Genomic DNA, 25,162 nt, shown 5'->3' with positions numbered 1-25,162 from the left:
GCCATGCAGTTAGATTTCATTTAGGTTTTAAGCTCTGATATTTCTGTCAAACCTGCAATGGAGGCACATGGAACTGAATGAGTGGTGCACGCAGAACTTAATAACTATATGAGAAAACTCTACAGAATGTTTCGACAGATACAAAGTCACTGGACAATCCACAAACAGTTTGTGAAGGAACTACTTTCTATTCAAGAAATAGTCCCCTTTTTTTTCAAATGGAAGTTTACACTGCTTTAAATCAACTCAGCTAAAGTTTTATTTAATAATAATAACGCATTTCATGTATTTATTTTCTGGAAACTCAAAGACACATTACAGAGTAAAAATTCATAAAAACATAATTAAAACAAAACATTTAAAATATTACAGATTGAAAGCAGTTCTGTAAGGTGAGTTTTGATTTGTGATTTGAACGGGGCAGTCACGGATGTGTTTGGGGAGTGAGTTCAAGAGGGAGGGGGCAGCGACCGAGAAGGCTCTGTCCCCTCAGGTTCGGTAGTTGGTCCTATGAGGAAATGTCAGGAGGTTGGATTAAGCTTTGTAAAATGGCATAACACTCATTTAAATAAATATTTTCACACAAAATAAGAAGTACATGCAGGGCTGGGTATGGCAGCCCCCCCAACCTCACACACTCCCAGGACACTTTGGGGACATGTGAGCATGTAACCTTACCACCAGAGTGGGAGGTGTAGGGTCACCTGATCCCCAGCAGCACTCACCTGCTCAGGTGTCTCTTTGTACCAAAGTTTAGACACGGCAGGAGCACATCCATTGGGACGGATAGAGGTGGAAGAAGCCAGGGAAACAGAGAGGACAGACGGACAAAGAGAGAGGGATATAGGGAGCTGAGGGGACATGGTCTTAGACAAAGCGCCGCTGAGTCTGGACAATGGCACCATGACGAAAGGCTTTGTGGAGATCAGTACGTTGGACCTACTCACCCAGTTTTGTTGATGCTTCCTGTGTTTTCTTCTTCACCATGTCTTCGTCTCTTTCTTTCATGTCCTCTGTCTCTCCTCCATCAATGTCCCTGTATCATCCCTCTATTCTCATCTCCTTCCTGCAGATCCTGCTGCCAACACTGCTGCTGACACATCGGCCCCCCCAACAGTAAGTGGGCATATATCGTCAGTGAAATGAGTGCTGGAACGATGAACTGATACATACATAAGGGTATTTGTGTATTGTTACAAACGAGACATTTCCTCGACAATAATTTATCCAAACATCGCTGTGAAGGGGGACCAGTGAGGGGAGAGAGACGTGTTGGCAGTGTGAGGCCTAGCAGGTTGAGGGAAGGAGATGGTGTGTGTGTGTGTGTGTGTGTGTGTGTGTGTGTGTGTGTGTGTGTGTGTGTGTGTGTGTGTGTGTGTGTGTGTGTGTGTGTGTGTGTGTGTGTGTGTGTGTGTGTGTGTGTGTGTGTGTGTGTGTGTGTGTGTGTGTGTGTGTGTGTGTGTGTGTGTGTGTCTGTGTGTCTGTGTCTGTGTCTGTGTCTGTGTCTGTCTGTGTGTCTGTGTGTCTGTGTGTCTGAAACCCATATCGTGAAACTTCCCCCCCATCTTAAACCTCTTCCTCTCACTGGGCTAAGCACATGTTATGGGGCTGTGTTTCCAGGCCAAGCTGCTGCCAAAATGAAGCCCCACCTGTTTCGCATGTACCTTGACCATTAAAAAAAGGAGTGTACTTATGCAGCAGCACTTACTATGGTCTGGCTTGTTTAAAGTGAATATGTCAGCACTGCTCTTGTTGTCCTTGGTTTAAATCTTTAGGGGTTGTGCTCTGACTGTAAGTTGCTTTGGATAAAAAGTGTCAGATAAATGTATTCCAATGAAAAGGATAATTTCCCTCTTTTTTGCCCCCATTAAGGAACCTAAGACAGTGGCACCTGAGCAGCCGGACCCCTCCAGGATAGAGGTGGTTTCAGTGACGGAGGAAGACCTCCCCACCGTTGAGACCCCCAACACACTGAACGTTAGCCCCCTGGGCAGCTTTGTGGGTGACGTCCAACCAGAGAACAGTTCAGCCAAACCTAAAGATACCCAACCTCCAGCTGCACCCAGCCCCATCATGCCCATCACCAAGGTGCAGCCATTTATGCACGGTGAGGCCCCCACACTCTTCATGTCTTAGCATGAAGGTAGAGATATGGAGAAGTTCCCTCTGTGGGACGGATAAAGGTATTCTGATTCTGAGGCCTGCACACAGCTAGAGTTACAGGCCCTGCTGGACATGTGAGGAGGATAATAGTGCTACCTCTGGCCCAGACTTTAATCTTCAGTTTGACCCTAGCCAGGAGCTTCACGTCTTTGACTAAATCTAAAGAAACAGAACCGAGGAGCTGTCTTGTGTTGAGTTTGCATTTACAATACACATATTGACAGGTATTTAAATGATTGTAGGATAAGGCTGCTTTTATTTTTTTTATTTTTTCACGTCAGAAAAGATCACTTACAAAAGAATAATAGTTCCTTGTTATTTGAACTGCTGCCATTTCATATTGAATAACTTTTAAAAGGGTAGATGACCTGTTGTGTGTCACTAGAGGATGACCTGGAGAAAGGCTGGAGGAGCAGACTGCTGGCTCACCGGCTGGAGCTGCTGATCGCTGCCGGCCTCGTCCTGCTGCTCACTCTGGCTCTCGGCATCGGGCTCGGAGGTAAGGAGCTCTTTGATGTGTGGACTCTGTCTGTTTGGTTATAATGGAGCCACTGTAGCGTGGACTTCCTTTGCTCCATCAATATTTGATGATGCCCTTTCTTGTAATAAGTTTGAGGAGCACTCACACAGTGCAGTCAGGATGGCTTCTGAGTCTTTCACTTTATTTAATTCTTATATGTTATGCCATGTTTACAGAAAGAGTCCCACAACCTTAGAGCAGAATTAAACATGTAAGTTGACGCAATGAAAATCCTTATCTGTTATCAAAGTCTTTGCCTAGATTTCCATCACATATACAAATATTCAACTGAGTTTTGAAAGACAATGTTGAAGTTGTAGACTTTCCATAACAGAACAAATGTTTCATGCATTGGAAAAAAGGACCCAGTCCGAATGGCTGAAGTTATTGCTTCAAATATTCAGCACATGCCTTTCAGAGAATCCATACAAAGATTTAAGAGATTCACCATTCATCAGCTTTTCACTCTTGAATATTTGACCGGGTTTCAATGCAGCAAACCATATGAAAGGCAAAATAAAAAGCAGAGCCAAAAAACACTGAAGATTTCAAAATATACTTGAACCTCCTGATGAAGTAAAATGAGTATGTTGACGAGTAAGGCTTTTGAATTGTAACATTTAACTGTTGAATTAAACTGCTCCGACCACAGAGAGGTGCAGGGATGACATATTTGTGTAGGCTGAGCCAGAAGTTAGTATTACAAGGGCTCCCTCTACAAAAAGAAAGGGGATTTTTTCATTGGAATATCGCTGGCAAACACATGTTTATGATACCTACATGTTTTGTTCAACAGGATTATCTTCACGTATTAACATCACTTCGTGATTCCGGAAGCATAAATGCACCTCCAGAAGTAAAAAGCGAACTACATCTCGGTCACATGGCTGCACAGTAACACCGCAAAGCTAAAGGCTCATGTTTGGCATGATGGTGTTTTGTAGTCTCATTTAGTTGCTTGTTAGTCAACCAATGGGGTATTTACTGATGTGTGTTGTGCTTTTGAACAAAACATAAAAATCTTTTCAGTTTTTATTAACAACAGATAAGAATTTGGGCATCTAACCAAAAACATGTTCAAACAAACATTGACTTATAAACGAAGGAACCGGAGGGAAAGTCCTGCAGTTATGCTTAGCCTGCTTGCCTGTGGGTTGTTGATTGGTGGTCCTGAGACTTTTCTCCAGTGCCACATTCTAGGGAGAAGTTCCATTCAACCAGTACTTTGGTAAACTGATTAAAAACCTTGAAGATGAAGAGCGCCAGCTGTACGCTGTTTATTGTGCTGATAAGCAAACCGTGTGTGTGTGTGTGTGTGTGTGTGTGTGTGTGTGTGTGTGTGTGTGTGTGTGTGTGTGTGTGTGTGTGTGTGTGTGTGTGTGTGTGTGTGTGTGTGTGTGTGTGTGTGTGTGTTTGCAGTGGGTCTAAGCTGTGTGGGGAAGTTCCGATGTGGGTCCTCCTCTCAGTGTATCAGTGCATGGGCTCAGTGTGACGGACAGCTGCACTGTGACAATGGGGAGGACGAGCTCGGCTGTGGTGAGACACACACCTGAACACACAGCAAGTGACCAATGTTTGTATCAGAGACATAAACAGAGGGATTAAAAGACCTAAAAAACCATAGTATATACACAAAACTTTACATGCATAATACAGGCGTGTGCCGGCAGCTCACATAATAATGTGGGAGCTGAGGGGAAAACTATAATCTGATATCTGTGTGTGTGTGTGTGTGTGTGTGTGTGTGTGTGTGTGTGTGTGTGTGTGTGTGTGTGTGTGTGTGTGTGTGTGTGTGTGTGTGTGTGTGTGTGTGTGTGTGTGTGTGTGTGTGTGTGTGTGTGTGTGTCTGTCTGTCTGTCTGTCTGTCTGTCTGTCTGTCTGTCTGTCTGTCTGTCTGTCTGTCTGTCTGTCTGTCTGTCTGTCTGTCTGTCTGTCTGTCTGTCTGTCTGTGGTTCAGTGCGTCTGAGTGGGAGCAGCTCTGTCCTGCAGGTGCAGCGGGGGGGTGTCTGGAGGACGGTGTGCTCAGAGGGCTGGAACAACGTGCTGGGGGTGTCGGCCTGCAGGCAGCTGGGATACTCCAGGTCCTGACCTCCTCCCTGCTTCTGTCCTCAGCTCTGTCTGCATGTGGTGCTGCCATGGGACATCTTGATCTAGAATGTCCCGCATTGCACATTTGGCCAGACAGAAATAGCTCCACATTTATTAGATGAATGAGATATTTTGCTTCAGCTAAAAACTTCATCCTCACCATCGAACAACCTTTTTTGCCACTTTAGGTATGTTGAGTCCTTCTTCGTGTCTCTGACCTCCATCGAGCAGGATCTCCAGGACAACCTGGTGTCCATCAACTTGAGCCAGGCACAGACCTTTAAGCTCCACAGTGCCACAGCCTCCAGGTAGGAAGCATATCCATAAGAAAGGACTGGGAAAACAGGCAAGCTAACTGTGCTAACGGTCAGTAGCAGACCTCACACTGTATACATTTTCTGAAGCCCCTCCATTAGGACTGGACCTGTGGCGCACTGCTTTCAGCGAAAGATGTAGAACAAAGAATATTCTAGGTCTGCAGTTAACTGCATTAAGAGGCCCAGAAAGGGGGGTGGGGGGTCTCCAATATTAAACGTTAGAGATATCTCCAGTTTTGTAATAAAGGGTTCTGATTGTCAGGATATCATGTTACACTGTTAACACAAACACAAACATTTCCTGACCCTTTTATTGTGATCAAATAATATTGGAATACTGCAGGAAATTAGATCTTTGGCAAATCGCATGTTTAGTTTAGCAGTAGTAAGCTTGTAATAACCTCAAACTTGTTTTTTTTTATCTAACCAAAACTCTGATTACCAAACGAGGGAACCAGGAAGTGCTACAAGGCTGACTTCTGGGTTCAGGTCTCATTCTGCAGCTCAGCTCAGTTGGCAGTGTGGTCCTGCAGACTGTCCTGAGTCTACACACAGCACCATCATAATGTGTACCAATACTCAGTCCATGTACTAGTTGGCATGTACAGACCAGGTGGCTTAAATACTCATACTGACCTCAGGAATGTGCAATAATAGGATTCAGTAGACTCTGCCGATGCAGAACACAAATCTGATCAGAGAATGGTTTCTTAAAAAAGCTTCTGAAAAAGCGAAGAAACTCTTCTCATAAATCATAAATCTGAACTTCATGTGGCCATAAAGGAGAAAAGTATTTTTAAAACAGTATATTTCTGTTTAAAAAAGAAAAGTACATGAGGATAACCCCCAATCCTCCTTCGTTAAAGAGCAGCACTATTGATAAATAAAGTAAACTACAATATTTCTCTCTAAAATGTAGTTGTAGGATTTAAATATGTACCAAATTGAAGGATCTTAGACGCTTCCAAAGTAGAGTACATGAGTTTATTCACAACAATATCCGTCAAATATCTTCTTGAGTGTGCCTGCCCTTCAGTTTCTGTTGGAAGCTGTCTAAGAAGTATTCTTCTGTGTCCTGACCCGAAAGTCAAAGGACATTTAAACCTCAAATTGTAGTTCTTCTCCATGCTTTCTGAGTTTCTCTGTGACCTTTGACCTCCCCAGTAAGACTCAGTGCAGCTCAGGGAAGGTGACCACCCTGAAGTGTCTGGGTGAGGAAACACACTGAGAGATATTTCTTGAGCAGCTCGTACTGCTGCATGATCTTGTGTTCTTGCATGGCATGCAGTGTGTGTTTGTTATCTGTGTGTCATTGTTTTGCCTGCCAAGATAGAAAATAAGTGACACCTAACCCTGTCTCAATGAAACACTAAGGGTTTAATGTAGTTACATCACAGACTATGAGCTACATAAGAGATGTGGGACCCGTGTGTGTGCATGAGTGTGTGTGTACTGAATATATGACTGCATTTACTAGAGTAGACTTGTGATTCTGGTGCTTTCAGGTTGGACTGCTCGGAGTGGATGCTTTTGATCTATGTTCATGAGCTTTAAAGGGGTTCTCAAATAATGTTATGCATAAAGCTGGGATGAATTCCCAATCAGAATACTTTTATTGGTCCCACAGAGGGGAAATTCACATTGGTACAACAAACGTGAAGATAGGGAGACAACACAAACCACTATTAGAAAAGGCATGCACATCATAACTTTAATAATACAAATAACATTAGTAATACATTTCCAATGTTCATATTGCACCCAAGTGTTGTCATGAAGAGCACCAGCCTGTGAACAGAGAGCTGTGGCAGAACAAACCCTGAGGATTAACCCTTTAAATGTCCTCCTTCAGAAATTCCTCTGGTGAGCTCTCCACTGAGAGTAGTTTCACTCTTCAAATGCCAGTTGGTTTACAAAATGACACTGCCTTAGAATTGCTTTAATAAGATGCAGGTTGCGATCGAAATTGTCAGTGTATCTTAGGAAGGTTCCTAACGTAGTGAAATGGCCCAGAAGTACCTCAGTGGCAGCCATGATAAGAGCTGTTTGAATTCCCTAGATGATAGGAAAGTAGATTTGAAACTTCCTTTATAACCTCCTTTAGCTTAGGGAACACTGGACCTTCCTTTACGAAAGGAACGGAGAAAATGCTGTCCCACAATGCCTTGCAGCAGCAACCTTTACCGTGACACAACATTCGGCCGTTCACGGAAACAACCGATCGGGACGAGAAATACGAATCATGAAAGTTACGGTGCTTATTAAGCAGTTTAAAACTTATACCGTAACTTGCTAAAGTGCTTTGTTTTGAACGATCAACAATATATTAATCAAAAGCAAAAATATGAACGTTAGGTTTTACTGAAATGATCAAATAAAGTTCACATTTCTCAGTGTTTGTCACAGGGGTGACGAGCATACGTTTCACTTTCCTTTTTATGTCTGTACATTCCCAACCTAATGAAGAACATATGTCTCTCTGTTGTCCTCGTTCATAAAGCATTAAACAACACCACCAGAGAGCACGGTGCAGAGACTCTAGAGTCTTTCTGTAGTCCTGTACAGAGAACTGTAGTTTCCCCACAGCAGTTCGCTGGCGCATAATGAATACGTAGGATAGTGTAAGTCCTTTTGAATTCTCCTATTCACTATTCCTTAACCCCGTGATGTTTCACTCAGAGGTCAAGGAATAGAGCATAGGAGAAAAGGATAGGAGCTGATTTTTGGACAATTCGACCGTACCCCTGATCATCACAAGCTGACCTTTGACCCTCCACATGTTGACTCAGAGTGCGGCTCCAGGCCCCAGTACAGCACTCGTATCGTGGGGGGGAACATCTCCAGGCCGGGGCAGTTCCCCTGGCAGGTCAGCCTGCACTTCGTCAGTGAGCACCTGTGTGGAGGCTCCATCATCTCCTCCCGCTGGGTGCTGACTGCAGCACACTGTGTGTACGGGTGAGTCCCACGCTTACAAACATATGGAAAACCATCGGAGGGGGTATTTACTCTGGTAATACTCTGTGTATACCAGCTGTTTAAAACTGGTTGAATCCCCGTATTCTCTCTAGAGGTCACTGAATCTGAAAAGGAGTATTACTGGACATGTCATATTTGTTAAAACTCTATTTCCCTTTTCTTTCCGACACCTCACTAAACAAAGCTTACTGGCTGTCCAGCAATTAGGATCTATCAGGTGTATTGGTAGGGCTGATATTGTATGCAGCCTTCAGAGGAAGACAGTTACAGATAAACTTCCCCTAAAAAGATGACGACTGGATTCCTTTTGTAAAATAAGATGGTGTTTGATATCAGGGTCTTAGAAAAGGCCTAAGAAGAACTCTCTACCCATCACTGTAGACAGACACATGATCACCCATAGCAACAAGGTGAACCCTCAGGGAAAGTGTCTGGGCAGCTGTGTGAAAAGGTCTACAGAGGAAACAGATAGGAACCTTAAGCACCATTTAAAGAGTCTTTCTAGTGAAGTGATCTGCATGACTAAGATATCCACACAGCACAGACTCTCATGCTAATTTAAAGTGGTGAGAGCTGTTTCCAATAAAACTTATTTTTATAAACATATGATTGGCTGGTTCCAGGAGGAGAGCCATGAGAGGGACATGAGATAACACTATAGCTTTTAGGATTGTATTTCTCAGAGTCCCTCACATATACTGAGTGAATATTGAACAATTATCAGGTTTGCAGACCCCTCCATGTGGGCGGTCCACGTGGGGCTGACGGAGCAGCCGGTGAACGGCGCTCAGTCTCTGGCTGTGGAGCAGATCATATACCACGCTCACTACAGGCCCAAAGGACTGGACTACGACATTGCACTGATGAAACTGGCCACCCCCCTTGATTTTAACGGTATTTTAATAGCTTTTTCAAGACCTCATTCTCTTTTTCAATCTTGCTCTATGTTCAAGTGTTCATTACATCATGTTTAGCTCCAGATCTCCTGCATCTCAGCGGTTACCACACCCACCAAGGTGTGCCTGCATGTTCTTGATTGGCCAATGCAGAACAGAGCAGGGTGATGTAGATTTATATGGAACTTTCCTGCTGTTATCGGTTCATTGTATATGAGTTTGTCTGCAAAAATAAGATTCAACACAAATTCATTTGAAAGAATATCCAATAAATATAACAACCGGCAAAAGATTCACAACAATCAATCGATGACTCAATCAATTAATTTTGTTACATATCATCATATCTTCCATCAGAATATGCATTTTAAATGAGTTTAAATGGAAAATCCTGAGCCTGGTGTAACCAGTCCCCACTGAGTCAGCGGATTTGAAGGGGGGCTCTCTTCTTTCTTCTCCCAGGGCCACGATCAGCTCCTTAGTCTAGCTGATGTTTTGGAGTAGGTTGCTGTCCTAACTTGCTCTACTTCCTTCAACTTGGCCTTTTCATAGTAATCTGTGATCAGGCCCACCACAGCCGTGTCACCAGTGCCCTCTTGATGGTTTTGTTGGAGTCGTTGGCCGCGTTCTAAACTCAGATTTTCTACCTACCTTCTTTCTCTCAGTCTAGTGAGGTGACTGCTATCTCCCGCCTCCCTCTGAGCGGGCAATAATTGTAGGCCTTTCAGCTGTCTAAGTCTGAGGCCCTGTCTTGATTCGCACACTTCTGCCCTTCGGACACTGACTTTGGGGGCTTAGGGCGTTCACACTGGCAAAATCGGCAGAGTTCAGCGCACTAAAAGTACCCGGATGGTGCCCCTCAGATGGAAAAAAATTGAGTGTGAAACGATGGACACTTCGCGCACCTCACGGGCGCCATCTTGGCTACGTAGCGGAAGAGGAGGAGCGCTGGGCTGCTTTCATGCGTGTATGCTAAATGTTTACGCACATTCCCCCTCCCTCCCCTCAAAATGTCAAATTTGCATACCAGCTCGCGTTCAGCAAGTAAACGCAGTATCCTCCCACGATTGCGGAGACGGTGAAGTTTCCACATGGGGTGGAGAAAGGGGTAGACCAAGGAGAGAAAAATCACCAAAACCACACTCATTTTTAATTTTTGCTCATGTAGGTTTGTTTACAAATGTAGTTTATTTTTGCTAATGTTTCGCGGGTTTAGAGTCGCAAGCAGATTTGCGTTCGTCACTTCCGCCAGGTGCTTAACGTTAAGTGCTGTCCCGAATCGAACACTTATCAGCGAAGGTGCGCACCACAGATGTCAGTGCTCTGCAATGCAGGACCCTGAACCTCAGTGCACTGTCTGAAGTGTCCGGTTCGAGACATAGCCGTGTCAGCTCTCATCTATTTATACTTTTGCACTTCTGGCAGGTCCGTTTTTTGGCATATGCAACATAGGAGGTCGCCTAGGGCGCCAGATCTGGGGGGGCCTTAAAATGTTTTACCGTTGGCGCTCATCCTAATGTTCTGCCTTGATGTAAGAAACATACATTTACTAAATAAATAGAGGAAACACCCTTTTCACCCCGGTTACATTTTTCATTTGCCGCTGAAAAATGATGAAAGTGGGGGATAGAGATTTATCAGGCGCCCGCAGCTCACAGCCAAAGTGCGGCAGCAGCTCGAGTTGAAAGTGGGACAGAGCGCACGGGTTACGGGGATTGCTGTTGTTAGCATCTGCTGCTAGCTGCGCTAACGTATATAAAAAGGGAGAGAGGCTCTGATAACTACAGCTCAGGTAAGGTAAAGGACTCTCTGAGTGTTTAGATAGTTAACTTTATTAGGGTAAATAAAAAGGTATGAAAACATTCCAATGTATACTCTAGCACAGTAAACCAAATATGTCGTTTAAAACGGGAGTGATTAGTAAAATATGCATAAATAAAAAAACATTTATCTAGGTAAAATAAGATCAACTTTAAAACATGTTGATGAACAACAAAAATAAAATACGTTACATTTATTTTTTATTGGCTAGGGTATGCAGTTCTTTTTCACATGTGTGTTTAGAGTTGTTTGATCTAGTCTCTAGTAATTCTGGGCTCAAGTGCACCAGATTGAAACGTTTTACTCCCCCCTAGAGGATGTGACGTCAACCCCCCAATTGAAACATGTTCATACAATACTAAATACATTTGAACCCTTTTGTATGTATATAACCTATGTGTATTGTAGAGAGTTTTCATTTATTCTATAATACTGTGAATTCCTTGGATACTCCATTGATATTTATAATTTTCAGCTAAAATCTTGCCTAGGGCAGCAGATTGGTCAGAACCGGCCCTCCCTGATGGAATTGTTTGTCCGAAGCTGATGTTGTGTCATTTCAGTCCAAGCAGCTACCCCATGAAAACAGGATGTGGGTGTAATTACACATAAGCTGAATAATTGATTGATAAATGTTGGTCCTGTTGATGCAATGTGTCTGGAGAAGTAGTTCATTATGAATTCTCTGTAGGCTTTGTGGAGCCCATCTGCCTGCCAAACCATGGGGAGGAGTTTGAGGAGGGCACCATGTGCTGGATCTCTGGATGGGGAGCCACTGAGGATGAAGGTGAGTCTGAACAGGACTATGTGTTTATTATTTCATATACGTTAGTGTTCCTGCTCTCTCTGATACATACATGCTTGAAATTGTTTTTTTCTTCTAGGAGAGACCAGTGTGGTTCTGCGCTCCGCCATGGTGCCACTGCTCTCCACGAAGACCTGCAACCAGCCAGAGGTTTACCAGGGCTTTATCTCCTCCTGGATGCTGTGTGCAGGATACCTAGAGGGAGGAACCGACTCATGCCAGGTATACACGGTTCCTTTAAGCATTAAACACCATTGTCATTTCAGAGGAGCAGCCCTTATGGCGAGCCGTTTGAGTATTTATTCCATATCATTGATTGAAAAGAATTGTTAAAGGAGCTGTGATGCTGAGACTATGTTTCCGGTGAATCGATGGGCTTTTGTACATTGATATCAAACGGCAGTTGCCTACACAAGTTGGCTCTTTGATAGCACTTGTTAGATATATGGTTACATTAGTTCTACATGTCACTATTTTTCAGCAACTAGTGGCACTTTTGTCTGACTAGTTCCTACATAAGCCTTACTAGTGACGCCAGGAGTGGCCCTCTGACCATGCTAGTGTCACTAAAAGTCTTACAAATTAACAAGTGAGCTGCAAAAGCTCTGACATGTTAACGAGGTAAAAACAGAAGCACAAAATTAGCAAAGTAGTTCATTAGTGGTATACATTTTTCTGCACTAGTTACCTAGTTAACCAGTAATATCCAAAATCACTAACCCTAACCCTGAAACAGAGTGCCAAACTAGTGTGACAATATCTAAGAAGTGCTAACAAAGAGCCAACTAGTGTAGGTTTATAATAATAGCAGTAATTATTACTCTCTAATTTGCCTGCCTGCCATCGAGTCAGAAGTCTGTGAAGCATTGCTGACTTGGTGAATGTGATGGGGAGTGATTTTTTCTTTTGTGTCTGTGCGTGCACGTGCGTCTTCAGGGCGACAGTGGAGGTCCTCTGGCCTGTCAGGACTCTGTATGGAAGCTGGTTGGTGCGACCAGCTGGGGGATTGGCTGCGCTATGAGGAACAAGCCGGGCGTTTACACACGAATCACACAGTCGCTCAGCTGGATCCGCCAACAGATGGAGGTCAGCACATGACAAGCTGTGTCCTGTTTCAGGATGTTTGGCCTTTGGAAAACTAGTACTGAAGAAGATTCACCATATGGCCACCATGTTTCTGCAGGACACACACCATTGTTTAAAAATACTATAGAACTCTAAATATATGGACAAAGGAAGCCTGCATTAGGAAGAGCATGGTCCACTTATTAATAGGAATACCAATTATTTCTAATGTAAACTTCACAGTATCAACTTGTCATTATCGTAAAAACAGAGCTGTAAGAAATATAATAAATGACTGCTGGACTCACTTTAGCTGCTTGTATAAGAGCACATCAGCTCTGGAGCCTGTGAGGATGTCAGGTTAGCATTAGCTCTGGAGCCTGCTGCAGTACTGTCTCCACTCAGCTAATTTTTAAACCCTTTCACAGTAAAATATCTTTGTAAATTTTTTCTTCAGGTGTGAACAGCGCTAACCTTTATGTGATTGCTCAGTCAGCCATGTTTTTAGTTTGAAATGATACTTAAAATAGCAAGAACAATGGACATCCCAACCGAACACAACCCTGGGGGATAGTGTTGATGTGTTAGGAGTGGTCCAGTCCGGGTATGAAGGCACTGGTTAATACAGCCATTAGGTTGTTCTGACTGAGGCCTTTAGGGGATTTAAGAAGGTCCCCATTTCTTGGTTGACTAGCTGACCTCTGCACAGCACCAGCTGTTGGGAACTGGGTTGTGTGATGTCTGACCAACAGCTGGTTCTCCTCCTGATGGAATCAGAGTACAGCAGCTGTTTTTATATCATAAAAGCTTTGAAATGCTACACTTGACACCAAGTTCCTTTCACCTTTAAGAATTTGTAATGTGAATCAATTAAACTGGGCTTGTTTCCATGTACAGCACACAGAATCTCTCAGACCACATGGAAAATGTCAATCACTATGATATGATTGAAAAAGGGTTATAGGACTTGGAAGCAAAATGTTTAAAACTTTCTTTGTGTGCTATCTTTTTAGTTATTCCAATTCCTTTTTTTAGTTATTTTTTGGGGGCTTTTTGCCTTTAATCGGATAGGACAGTGGAGAGTGACAGGAAAGTGGGAGAGAGAGTCTGGGTGGGACTCGGAAAGGACCACGGGGCGGGAATCGAACCCGGGTCACCGGCGTGCGGTGCAGGTGCCCCAGCCAGTTGCTCCACGGGCGGGGCGTAGTTATTCCAATTCCAATTAATCCACTTGAATCCCTTTGAAAAATCCCCTCAGGTTCATACAGAAATCTAACTTTCAGGACTGTCCGACAGTGTTGTTCCTGTATTCTGTGCAATGTTTGTAATGTTCATGGAAATAATCTTATGCATCTGTTTCACAACATTTGTATACACTCCTGAACAAATCTTAAGACTGCGGGAAAAATTACAAGAGTTCCCATTTCTCAGTGGTGGATCGTATACAGGTTGTAAGTAGCTTCAAAATGCACAATTCATTGAAAACTGCATTTAACTCAAACAGGCTGAGTTTAAATATAGACATCAGGTCCGGACCGTGGATGCCCTTCGTGAAGCCATCCTGATCACATGGAGCAACGTTCCCGCCAGCCTCCTGGAAGCAGTCACATCAAGCATGCCTAAATGAATGTTGGAAGTTAACAAGGGTGGGGGTACTCACTACTGAGTTCATTTTTTACATTTTTAAGTCAGGGGTTTCAAAACTACGGCCCTTGCATCTTTTCTTATATTGTACTTCTTAAATATATATGTAAACATATATCACACAGTAGTATTCATGTGTTAATAAGCACACTTCAAATAGATTCTGTCATTTAAAGTTGAAAACATTTTCTAACAAATCATAGTCGATAAAAGTTTATTTACATAGCAAGCTTTAAATAGACCCTTCATATTTCCCCTTATAAGCACTCTGAGGCTTCTGTTTTAAGGAATGAGCTTTCCCACTTTGTGGGCTGTGTTTGGCCAAGTCCATAACAACTTTGCCTCGGAAACAGATGGTCACCGGTTCAAGTCCTTGAAATACCAAGTGCTACCTAGGTGTCTACCTGAGCAAGGCACCGTTCCCTACCCTGCTCCCCAGGTGCCCTACATATGGCAGCCCACTGCTCTTAACACTAGGATCAAATGCAGGATGTACATTTCCCCTCTGTGGGACCAGTAAGGGCTCCTTCTTCTTCAGCCAACAGAATAAAGTAAGCCTCTGGAGCGCTGTGGTGTAGGCAGTTTTTATTCTTAAAGCATGTTTAATTATCAACCATCATTTACTTTGCTTTTTGATTGCTAACTTATAACTTCGCTTTTGAGGCAAAATACCTCACCTCTAGTGAGGGGCCCAGCCCTTCATATGTTTTTCTGTACGTGGCCTTCAAAAAGTTTGGACACCCCTGCTTTAAGTTCTTTTTCTTTTTTATGTTGGGCTATGGTCCTAAACTTTTGATCAGCTGATGAACAGCCTGTTTGAGTCAAATGCAGTTCTCAATAAATGGCCTTCTCTGTTTGGGTCTCTTGCCCGTTTCTTCTCTTTATCATTTTGAAGCTCTAATAACGACCTGGTTACGATCCACCAGTGAGAATTCTTGTTTTCCCCCGGAAGTGTATTTTACCGTTTTACAAACGTTGAAAATGAATGAACCAGGCTTGGCCATAAGATTTTGTACAGACTTGTTCTAAAGGACTCAGATGTTGGCAGTTGTCATAACTAGATCCTGACTGGGACTTGTTTCAGTGTCCATTGTGTTCAACTGTTCTTTTCTACATTGTCTTTCAGAGAGAAGAGGCTTCTAACTCTCCAGCTCTGAGCACAGACAACTGAAGCACCATGTGACATCTCAGTCTGGATGATTCCACATGACAGGACTACAGAGATAAACATCACAGCAGAATGGCAGAGGGATTAATCTGCACACACCCTGAGTGGAGGCAAAGCTGAAGGAGCAGAGAGACGGGTCACAGCAGAGAGTTAGGCATCGTTTATTCCAAAATAGAAAGCTCTAAGGCAAAACAGACAAGAAAAAAGTGAGCAACGCTTCATAAAAAGCAAGACAAGTGAGGAACCGACAGTTCAGCAAGGGCCCACCCAGAGTCCCCCCACCCTCAGCTGCACCAAATAACCATTCCAGGCCTCAACTTTACAGGAGGAAATGAACCAGATACTGCAGCTATTGACAGACAATTGTTGTACAGTACAATATTACAGATTTTCAAACAAGAGGCACCCTATTTGTGAAGTAATATCAACATACTGATAGAGATGTGGCGTCTCACTACATGCAATTGTAGTGGAAGGGGTCACAGCGTCCCTCAGGCGCCAATCAACTTAACACCTGCCCTGTTTTAAGCACAGCATGTACGTGTACATAAATAAAAGTTTAACGCGTGCAAAAGTCCACTGCTTGTTGATAATGGAGCTCAGACCTCAATGTGGTGCCCCTGACCCTTGTGATTGTGTGGTTAGCATAGTGTTCTGGATTGTGCATTTTAGAAAGTTTGCTACTACTGTCAAATGATTAAGAGACGTAACGTATGTTATACACAATGAGGGTAAAAGTGTATGCAAGAAATCTGAGCACTGCAGTCAAGTTACTGTGAAAGATTACTTCACATAACATGGTTGTATGCAGAGTAAAATTATTAACAATGCTTTACAGAACCACACATTGACTGCAGTTTAGTGTCGTTTTGACCAATTTCACCAAGGGTCAGACTTTGTTTTTGTGCTTCTTGGCAAGAATTCTTTAAAAAAGAACACAGGTAAGGCCTTGTTAGTATTGTAAGTTTAAAACCAATTTAAATAGTAATTTTCTTCAGGATTCAATTCCTTTGTTTTTTTTAGAAAACTTCAAAGAACCCTGGAAAACAGGGTCACTAACTTTAATTATGAATCTGTACATAAATATTCCTTACAAAACAGGAGAACACAAAATTGAAACAAAAAACTGGAATTTCATACGTTTGTATATAAAAATAAGCATCTCTCCTTTTTTTTTTTTTTTCAAATCTCTCCACCAGCTCCGCTCGGCCTGCAGGGGCCCAAGTGAGAGTCGCGGAGTCCGTCGCAAAAATGCGCACATCTACTCAAACACAAGCATGCAAAAAGTGAAGACAAACCCTTACAGATACAACTTGAAATTGTTGGCATCCAAAATGAGAATTCAACAGGGGACGGGGAACAAATCAGAGATCAGTCAACATTTATCAGCGGAGCATACAAACTTGCTTCAAGTGTTAAACACTCATTTTTTCTTCTGTTTGATTTAATCTTTTTGAGCTTCAATATACAAAAGTGCACTGGCATACATCAACTTAGTAATCAAAAAAGGGTTTCGGAAATGAAACTCCTGATGTACACACGCAGCATAAACTGCCGTTCAGCAGGGTGGGGGGGTTGGAGTGCAGGAGCGGGACGTCCTGTATTTTTGTGCTCGATGTAAACCTAATGTGTGTCTGACGAGGACTCGTGTGTTTGAAAACGCTGCAGACCTATGGACGCATGTGTGTAGATCAATGTGAGGTGTTTGTCCTCTACTGCAATGAGTCGCTGTTGTCCAGGCCCAGCCCGGCCATGTCCGCATCATCGTCTTCGTCTCCACTGTCCCCCGACTCGTCCTCGCTGTGGCCCCCCAGCATCACCTGCTGTACTGCCAGTGTGGCCCCGTCTGACGTCAGACTCTGCAGACTCTCCATGTTCATCGTCACCATTGTCCCTGAAAATGAGAGAACAATGACTCAGTGAAAGCTGGAGCAATGAAAGACCACACACACACACACACACACACACACACACACACACACACACACACACACACACACACACACACACACACACACACACACACACACACACACACACACACACACACACACACACACACACACACACACACACACACACACACAATTTATATACTATTTATTGGTTATTTTCTTGTGTACCATCAGGCATGGTGACTTGCTGCTGGCCCCCCCCTGTGGCAATGGAGTCAGGCCAGAAGCGCTGCAGGGGCCGGTTCTGAGGCGTCTTCTTCTTGGCTTTTGGTGTCTCAGCGGAGCTGGCATCCAACATGGGCTGCAGGATCCGCCTCCTGGCATTTATGAACCTAGAGACAGGAGGATACTCAGACCTGAGGGGAGGCTGGAGTCTAATCCATAACCCAAAACCGCTCTCAACTTTAAATACATTCAGCTGCTGAAGAAAAAGGTTTGTTCAGAGGTGATCCCACCACAGGAACATGCTGTTAATCACCCAGCCACATTTGAATGAATATAAAATATAAATAAAAGAAAAATCCTTAAGAAAAAGAATTAAAAGTAGAAGCAAAAATAATGAATGTGTTCCTTTGAAAGATAACAGCCATATCTCTTGAGCAGTAGACGACATGAACAGGTTGGTCCATTTTGATGGTGCCGGGCGGTGTTTTTGTCTGCCAAACTCACCAGTTGTTGACCTGCAGAAGAGTTAGGTTTGTCTGAGTGGCAATCTGTTTCTTCTCATCCTCGGTTGGGTATGGATGCTGCAGGAAAGGACAGGGGAAGAGATGCCTCAGTGTTTTGGTAGGATTGCAGTTACACAGGCAAACCTTTGATACACACACACACACACACACACACACACACACACACACACACCCCAATGTGCTGGAAGAGCCACGAGCGCATGACATTGGTTGCCTGCTTAGGTAGGACACCACGTTTGTTCTTGGATGAGTTGTCGTCGTGATTAAAGAGGTTCAGGTCCTGGTGAAACTGCAGCTGGAGCTGAGGACACACACAGGCACACTTTACATTTCTGAATTAATAGCTAGCAGTCGCAAGCAATGATTGACATATTCAGCAGCATCAGTCACAAAGAGAGATGAACAACCTGATTGTTTTGGACGCGTATTGTCCCGGGAGAAAGGGCCTGTGTTACCACCTGACCCTGAGGAGTGACGACTGTAACAGGCTGGTACACCGTCCCACCTGGAGTGTACACACACACACACACACACACACACACACACACACACACACACACACACACACACACACACACACACACACACACACACACACACACACACACACACACACACACACACACACACACACACACACACACACACACACACACACACACACACACACACACACACACACACACACACACACACACACGTTGTTGTGTGCTAGCTCAGGGGAGGCCCTGATCAGAGTCTTCAATCACAACATGCTGCTGTCAGAACAGTGCAGTACCTGAGGGAGGAGTTGTTGTATGCCATGGTGACATACCTGCGACCACCTGGGTGGGGTTGACGGCTGTCACGGTAACGTTCCCTTGCTGCAGGGCTGATGTTGGCACCATGATCTGACCCTGGGGACTGATGGTCCCCGAGATAGAGCTGGGGGTCTGCACAACACAGAGCATGGAACACAGAAAGGGCAAAGTCACCGTTTGTTTCCCATGCTGGCTCACATTTCAGAGCAATTTGACAGGACACAGTGTAGCAGGTTAAAGGAGGAAATTAAAAGGTAAAGAAATCCAAAAACATTGTCAGTGTCGTTCATGAGAAGCTCACTTCTAAAGGCACTCAAAGAGCCACCTGCTGGTGGTACATGATTCTTGCACTATGTGTTTAGTGGTGATGTGTGGGTCCACCTACAGTCCATACCGGCGTCTTGATGGGGGAGAAACCCTGGACCTGGCCTTGCACGGGGGAGTAGGGGCTCCCCGGGTCTCCACTCAGCAGGGTCTCGCTGTTCATCTTAGTCTTGAGGCAGGCAATGTAGCGACTGCAGAAGTCCTTACACAGGTCACTCACCTTCTCCAGCTCCAGCAGGTGGATGCGCAGCACCTGGATGGCTTTCACCATCTACAGGTCAGAAAAAAACAAAAAGCTTGTGACAGTCTAGGGCAGGCATCACCAAATGGCAGACCCAGTCCTATATGGACCCGGACCTATAATCAATAAATTATTAAGTGATTTTCAATTCTCACGGGAAGCTTCTATTGTAACTGGCGCTGACAGGGCGAAAGAGAGTGAGCGGGACAGGGGAGAAGAGTAACTACACATGGCACTCTCTAAGAAGAGAAAGTGGACAGTGGGAACAGAGATTTTAACCCAGAATGGACGGACTCTTTAATGTTCATCCTCCCCACTGGGAGCACAGCACCAGTGTGTCTCATAGGCTCAGAGACCACGGCGCTCAGTAAAGTGCCAAAGTGAAATGCGAAAATGAGACAAAGCACAACGTCTTGGAACAATCGAACCCACTCAAGTCTGAGGTGAGGTCACAGGAAATAAACAGATTTTAACTCCTGGCAGGACAAGCTAGAGCTCAAGTCTCTCACTGAACAAAAGAAAGTGGGAGGGGGAGAAATAAGAGGATCTGAAAGAGAAATTGTTAAACTGTTAAGATGTGCTGACGGATGTATTCTAAAATGTTCTGAGACTGTGAAGTCCAGATGTGAAACAGGTTGCTGCTGCTACTCTTTATTTTATTTTTCTAAAATGAAGTACTACAGTATTATATCCTGCATGAGGGAGTATTACAGTATAAGGCATCTACAGTATTATATTTCTGTAAAGTTCAATGTTAAGTGACAACAAACATTGTCTAAATGTATTTTAATTGTTCTTTATTTGATTTCCAGTCAGTTGTTGATTTCATGCAGACATTGATTCACTAAGCTACCTCAATATATATCACATTAATTAATAATGCAAGTTAGACATTATGATGTTCCGGACCTTTGCTTGAGGACATTTTCTCTAACTGGACCTGGTTGAATTTGATTTGAATACCCCTGGTCTATGGGATCAGGGTCTACTTTGTGTGTCCTCTTTGGGGGCTGATGTTGGGGTTCAGACATTTACAGTAAGGAACTGTCACACACTTTTAATACCTGTAGTATTTAACTATGATGGAAACCAGTAGGGGCAATTACTGGTTTCCATCCTAGAATGATGTGTAATTATACAAAGAACTACGCACAGTGAGCTGACTCACAAGGCACACACAACCCACTGTCAAGCAATCCCACTTTAGCTTCTAGGTGTGTAACAGGGAGGATAGGGATTGTTCATCATATTTGAGGACATCAGGTTTCCACTATCAGAGAGCTGAAAGTGTGTGTCGGTGTCTTCATACTTCAGCATCTGGTTCAAAGCTTATTTAGCCACAGTCTGTACCAGAGCAGAAACAGATCTGAGTGTGTTTGCCCTCCTTTGCCTTCGTCCTTCCTATTCCATTACACTTTTTTTCCAAAGTTCTCTATGTCCTATTTGAGGTTAAAGGTGAATCGCGAGTGTGTGAGTGAGTTGGGGGTCCATTTAGTATTTCTTTGTGAAATACCTCAAATCCATGTTTTGGCCTCAGTACTAAAATTGGTTTTCGGCCATCTTCTTATGTAATTACTCCAAACAATTGATCTGAACTGGATATGAAGGGGAGCCGCCGGTCCAGCGGCAACTGAAATCACCCCGAGATTACCCCCAGCCACATCTGGTCTGTCAACAACTTGGATTTACTCAAACTGTCTCATAAGTATTGCATCTCCTCCAGCAGTCACTTGTTTAAGAAGGTGTACTATTTGAGGTACATTTTGGAATGTGGTCTATTTTTAAATCCCACCTAGATGATAGAAAACCAGCAGCCAGAAATCTGAGATGGAGAGGGTTCTCACCAAGTTGTCGAGTTCAGGGTCCTCGCTGAAGAAGGGCTTCCCCTCTTTCTCCTGATTGCGGACAAAGTTCTCAATGTCCACGTCAAAGCTGGCCGAGGTGATGCAATCAGAGCTGAGCGTGGACTGTTCACACTTCTCAAACAGCAGGGCCAAGAGAGGGAACAGGGGGTGCCTGGGAGGTGTGACAGATAGCATTTTAAAATGAATGCAAACTTCTGTGTTACCTATAGCAATATAGGTCCACAGTCTGTTCCCCAGTACACTGTCAGATCGCTGATTACCAGAGAGGACATCAGAGTCACATGAACAAAGGGGAGGACTTATCATGTGACATTTCCTACTGGTCAATGTGAAGCAATGAAGTTAAGAGAACGAAAGAGAAGAACACTGATTTAGGACATGGATACAAAAGGACAAGGACACACACACACACACACACACACACACACACACACACACACACACACACACACACACACACACACACACACACACACACACACACACACACACACACACACACACACACACACACACACACACACACACACACCGATATATGGAGGCTTTGTCCACGTCCATGGGTGTCTGTGGCTCTGTGGGGGCCGGGCTGGGCACCTCTGCCAACGTCCCCTCAAGATACTTCTGCTCGGAATCTCCGTCCACCTTCACTACACCTTGCATCTGTAGAAGGAAAGAAAACAAAGCAGTGAGAAAAGAAAGCTGCAGAGTGACAGAAACAGAGGGAAGAGGTGAGAAGAGAGGCGGAGAATGAGAGACATAAAGACATCATGTGAAGACCAAGAGTAGCCTGAGGCAAAGCTTAACACTGAGCCTTGTTTTAATACGAAGCCTTTAGAAAGTCATGAGGGCATGCTCTAAAATCCACACAAGCTATGCATTTTTCACACAACACTAAATGTTTTTCAAAAAATGATGGAAAGTCTTTCCTGCCGCAGAAAGAGGTGTTGATACGAGTTATAAGTCCTGCATCAGCACTCTTTGATTCAAGTTACAGAATTGAGTTAATTTCTGTTCCACTGTAATACTTTTGACGTGAGAAGGACAGTTATACCTCTCTGGCGGACAGGAAAAATTAGATATGTTTTCATTCATTCATGCCCTCAGGTCTTTTGTCATCGCTCTATGAGCACACTATAGCTAGACTTTTTGAACATTGCATTCAAATTACAATGCAAGACGACACTAATGAAGAACCTGTGCGTACACAAACATTTACAAATCACCTGATGTAAATTCAAATGTGGCTGTAGCCTCCCAACCCTCCACTAGAGGCTTACTCATTGAATGGGAGCCAGGTTTCTTATTTTCACACCGTGCCTGCCTACCCGGAGCCCAGGATCGCTTCCAGGACCATAACTTGTATCCCCTACCATGTGACTGAAACCAACAATGAATGAGATTGAGCACAAAGTAGCTAAAAATAATCGCTTGCTTGGGGTGGAACATTTTCCATTAGTCATAGATCGTTTTCAGCTCTCAACACCCCCAAATGTGGCACTTGAATAATGATGTTTAGTAAGCAATTTACATAAGAGCATCAACAGAAAGGCAGACAAAGGGCTTTATTCAACATCAGTATATCTCATAAAGTGATTTATTTGCAGACAGATAGACAAGCAGGCAGCCAGAGATGATCAAACCTGATGTAATAGCATTAACATTGCCTGTGCTCTAGCGTTACACAAAAGTGTTTCTCTTTTTTAACAATCCAGTGCATGTTATGACCCCAAAAAATAACTGGGGATCCATGGGCAAAGAGTGACAATACTGACAGCTGAAGTCAGAAACATTTAGGTGTTATTACAGAAATGGTCTTCTAATGTTGCTGTTGACTATGTTTTTGAAACTTGCAACAACAAAAAAATGCAGTTAAGGCACTGGTGGAAGGTTGTGTAGGCTTCAAGGTACAAACCAAATGCCTCCCTGTCACCCACCTGCTGCTCTCCCTTCGGGTACTTTTCTATGGAAACCGACTGGGCTGCCATCACTTCACTGCAGATGCTGCAAACACCTGGGCATTATAGAGAGCGGGGACAGGTGGCCAACCTACACAATACACATAGTTTCAGTTAGACTACCTGTAAAAGTGTAGGTAAGATTTTTTTTAATAATGCACCATCACGAAGTCAGAGTTTAAGTTATCATTAGCTTTCTAAATACACTCATGTTATATAAGGAAAATGATGAACTGTGTTACCATGTTGGGGGAAAAAAACGATGCTGAACACGAATTCTGATCAATAACCTTGGGTGAGTATTAAACAGACACTATGATCAAATATTTACCCCTAAATATGACCCAAAAAGGTTAAGCATTTGAAGGATATCTAGACAAGTCATAGCATAAACTATATGTAACACAAAAAATGTTAAATTATGTTTTGATGTTTGCACATAACAGGAGAATATGGGGGGACACACAGAAAAGTTCAATTTATTTGAATATATCGCTTCAACATTCATAATCATTTATCTGAAAACAGCTGAGGTTGAGAGATCACACACTATATATATATATATATATATATATATATATATATATATATATACACACACACACCCTAGGTGCGCTGTTATAATAATAGTTAGCAGTTATAAGGCCACCCTGCAACTGCTGCTAAACACACCCACCACGACGTGCTTAGCTGTTAGCCCTGGGTTAGCTTCGTACCCTTTGTGGCGGTAAGGGGAGATAAAAGTGTAATAAAGCCTTGGGGCTAACATCATTGTCCATCTTCCATGTAGTATACCGTTCGTGATATTCGCAGACAAAGCAGCTCGGCGGGAGTAAGCCTTGTTTTTCCACAGTATTTATCGGTTAACATGTACCGTTAACGCCACATTGGCGTTAGCTCACGAGCATAATAAAGGTTAACCTAAAAGGAGGACCGTCTGTCCGAGACACAGCTAACATTAGTCAGGTACTGTTACCTTATACGTGTTTCGTATACTGTACGGTGAGGCCAAATGTGACGCGCCATATTTAGCAAGGGGGATCACTGCCAAAAAAACAAGCTAACCTAGCTAGGCAGGTACAAAAAAAAGACCCCGCTGCGGATGGATACGAAGAAAGTTGATTCGAAAGGCGTTAGCATTGCTTATTTAACATTTCAAATGAAAATGCATTTCTTGAAAGCAATAAACAGTAACTCAATTGCAGTGATATTAAGAAGCATTGGATGCACAACAGACTAGCTACGTTGATAGGCAAACCCTTCCCACACCAGTCAATCAATCAAGCGGGGACAGCTGCCCTCTCCTTCCCCTCCCCTCCGCGCGAACGCTACAACTGTCGGGCCTCGTTTCTAGCTCTCGCCCTTTGCTTTTCCACAATCCTCCTCTGCCCCCAAAACGCCGACATATTTTTTTACCCCCCCCCTCCCTTGTATACAGATTTTATATTCTTCACGGAGCTCTAGCGCTTCTGCCTTCCTTCCAAAAACACCCTCCGCTGCCCTGACTAGGTCCGCGCTGCTCGCCCCGGGGCATTTTTGCGTGCGGCCCAGATCTTTTGATTGATAGGGAACGGAAAAAGAGGGATTTTGAGTGACAGCTTACCTGAGTGCCAATCTTCGTCACACTGACAAGCGGCTGCAGCAATCGGGACCCGCAGTTGTCGTGTTGCGTCATCGCGTAAGGGCACGCAGGGGCGCTCGGCTCATGAATATGTATAAGGTGGGCGGAGATATGACGTCCTGCTGCCTTTCCCTCTGCGCCCTCCTGGGTATTTTGCTTGGCAAACGCAATTCACTGCCCCCGTTTACAGAACAGGTTTCTGTGTATCTCCAGCTATATACTCCTTTATTCATAATTGATCATGAT

The 25,162-nt window shown here is 43.8% G+C and overlaps 2 protein-coding genes across 8 annotated transcripts; one reads left to right on the top strand and one right to left on the bottom strand.

Annotated features, from left to right (window-relative positions):
• Positions 1–861: 861 nt before the first annotated feature.
• tmprss3a (transmembrane serine protease 3a) lies at positions 862–15,991 on the top strand. Its single transcript, XM_063887172.1, has 14 exons — positions 862–928; positions 1,073–1,116; positions 1,873–2,112; positions 2,563–2,662; positions 4,103–4,219; positions 4,641–4,764; positions 4,960–5,079; positions 6,253–6,299; positions 7,878–8,043; positions 8,789–8,958; positions 11,473–11,568; positions 11,666–11,808; positions 12,523–12,672; positions 15,422–15,991. The coding sequence occupies exons 1-14, from the start codon at positions 862–864 to the stop codon at positions 15,464–15,466; spliced, it is 1,629 nt and encodes a 542-aa protein (XP_063743242.1). The 3' UTR covers positions 15,467–15,991.
• Positions 15,601–24,972, bottom strand: pknox1.1 (pbx/knotted 1 homeobox 1.1). Of its 7 annotated transcripts, none has more exons than XM_063888165.1 (11): positions 24,899–24,972; positions 23,275–23,386; positions 21,870–22,000; positions 21,317–21,488; positions 19,293–19,502; positions 18,886–19,039; positions 18,515–18,612; positions 18,280–18,408; positions 18,088–18,164; positions 17,587–17,750; positions 15,601–17,357 (listed from the first exon to the last, which is right to left on the bottom strand). In XM_063888165.1, the coding sequence occupies exons 2-11, from the start codon at positions 23,323–23,325 to the stop codon at positions 17,176–17,178; spliced, it is 1,368 nt and encodes a 455-aa protein (XP_063744235.1). In that variant the 5' UTR covers positions 23,326–23,386; positions 24,899–24,972; the 3' UTR covers positions 15,601–17,175. The 7 variants fall into 7 exon arrangements, with proteins under 7 accessions (XP_063744235.1, XP_063744240.1, XP_063744234.1 ...); XM_063888170.1 differs by lacking the exon at positions 24,899–24,972 and adding an exon at positions 23,972–24,697 and having other exon boundaries at positions 19,302–19,502; XM_063888164.1 differs by lacking the exon at positions 24,899–24,972 and adding an exon at positions 23,972–24,695.
• Positions 24,973–25,162: the final 190 nt, after the last annotated feature.

Source organism: Eleginops maclovinus, chromosome 7 (genome assembly GCF_036324505.1).
Source record: "Eleginops maclovinus isolate JMC-PN-2008 ecotype Puerto Natales chromosome 7, JC_Emac_rtc_rv5, whole genome shotgun sequence".
NCBI classification, from domain to species: domain Eukaryota; kingdom Metazoa; phylum Chordata; class Actinopteri; order Perciformes; family Eleginopidae; genus Eleginops; species Eleginops maclovinus.
This window is presented reverse-complemented; position numbering and strand designations above follow the sequence as displayed.

What these genes read in the sequence shown, in the direction of transcription:
- pknox1.1 (XM_063888165.1), bottom strand. Translation starts at nt 23,325, where the DNA reads ATGGCAGCCCAGTCGGTTTCCATAGAAAAGTACCCGAAGGGAGAGCAG. An exon ending in ACCCTGAACTCGACAACTTG is followed by an intron (nt 19,503 to 21,316) that starts GTGAGAACCCTC and finishes TCTGACCTGTAG; the next exon opens with ATGGTGAAAGCCATCCAGGT. An exon ending in TCAAGACGCCGGTATGGACT is followed by an intron (nt 19,040 to 19,292) that starts GTAGGTGGACCC and finishes TGTGTTGTGCAG; the next exon opens with ACCCCCAGCTCTATCTCGGG.
- tmprss3a (XM_063887172.1), top strand. Translation starts at nt 862, where the DNA reads ATGGTCTTAGACAAAGCGCCGCTGAGTCTGGACAATGGCACCATGACG. An exon ending in ACACATCGGCCCCCCCAACA is followed by an intron (nt 1,117 to 1,872) that starts GTAAGTGGGCAT and finishes GCCCCCATTAAG; the next exon opens with GAACCTAAGACAGTGGCACC. An exon ending in GCAGCACACTGTGTGTACGG is followed by an intron (nt 8,044 to 8,788) that starts GTGAGTCCCACG and finishes AACAATTATCAG; the next exon opens with GTTTGCAGACCCCTCCATGT.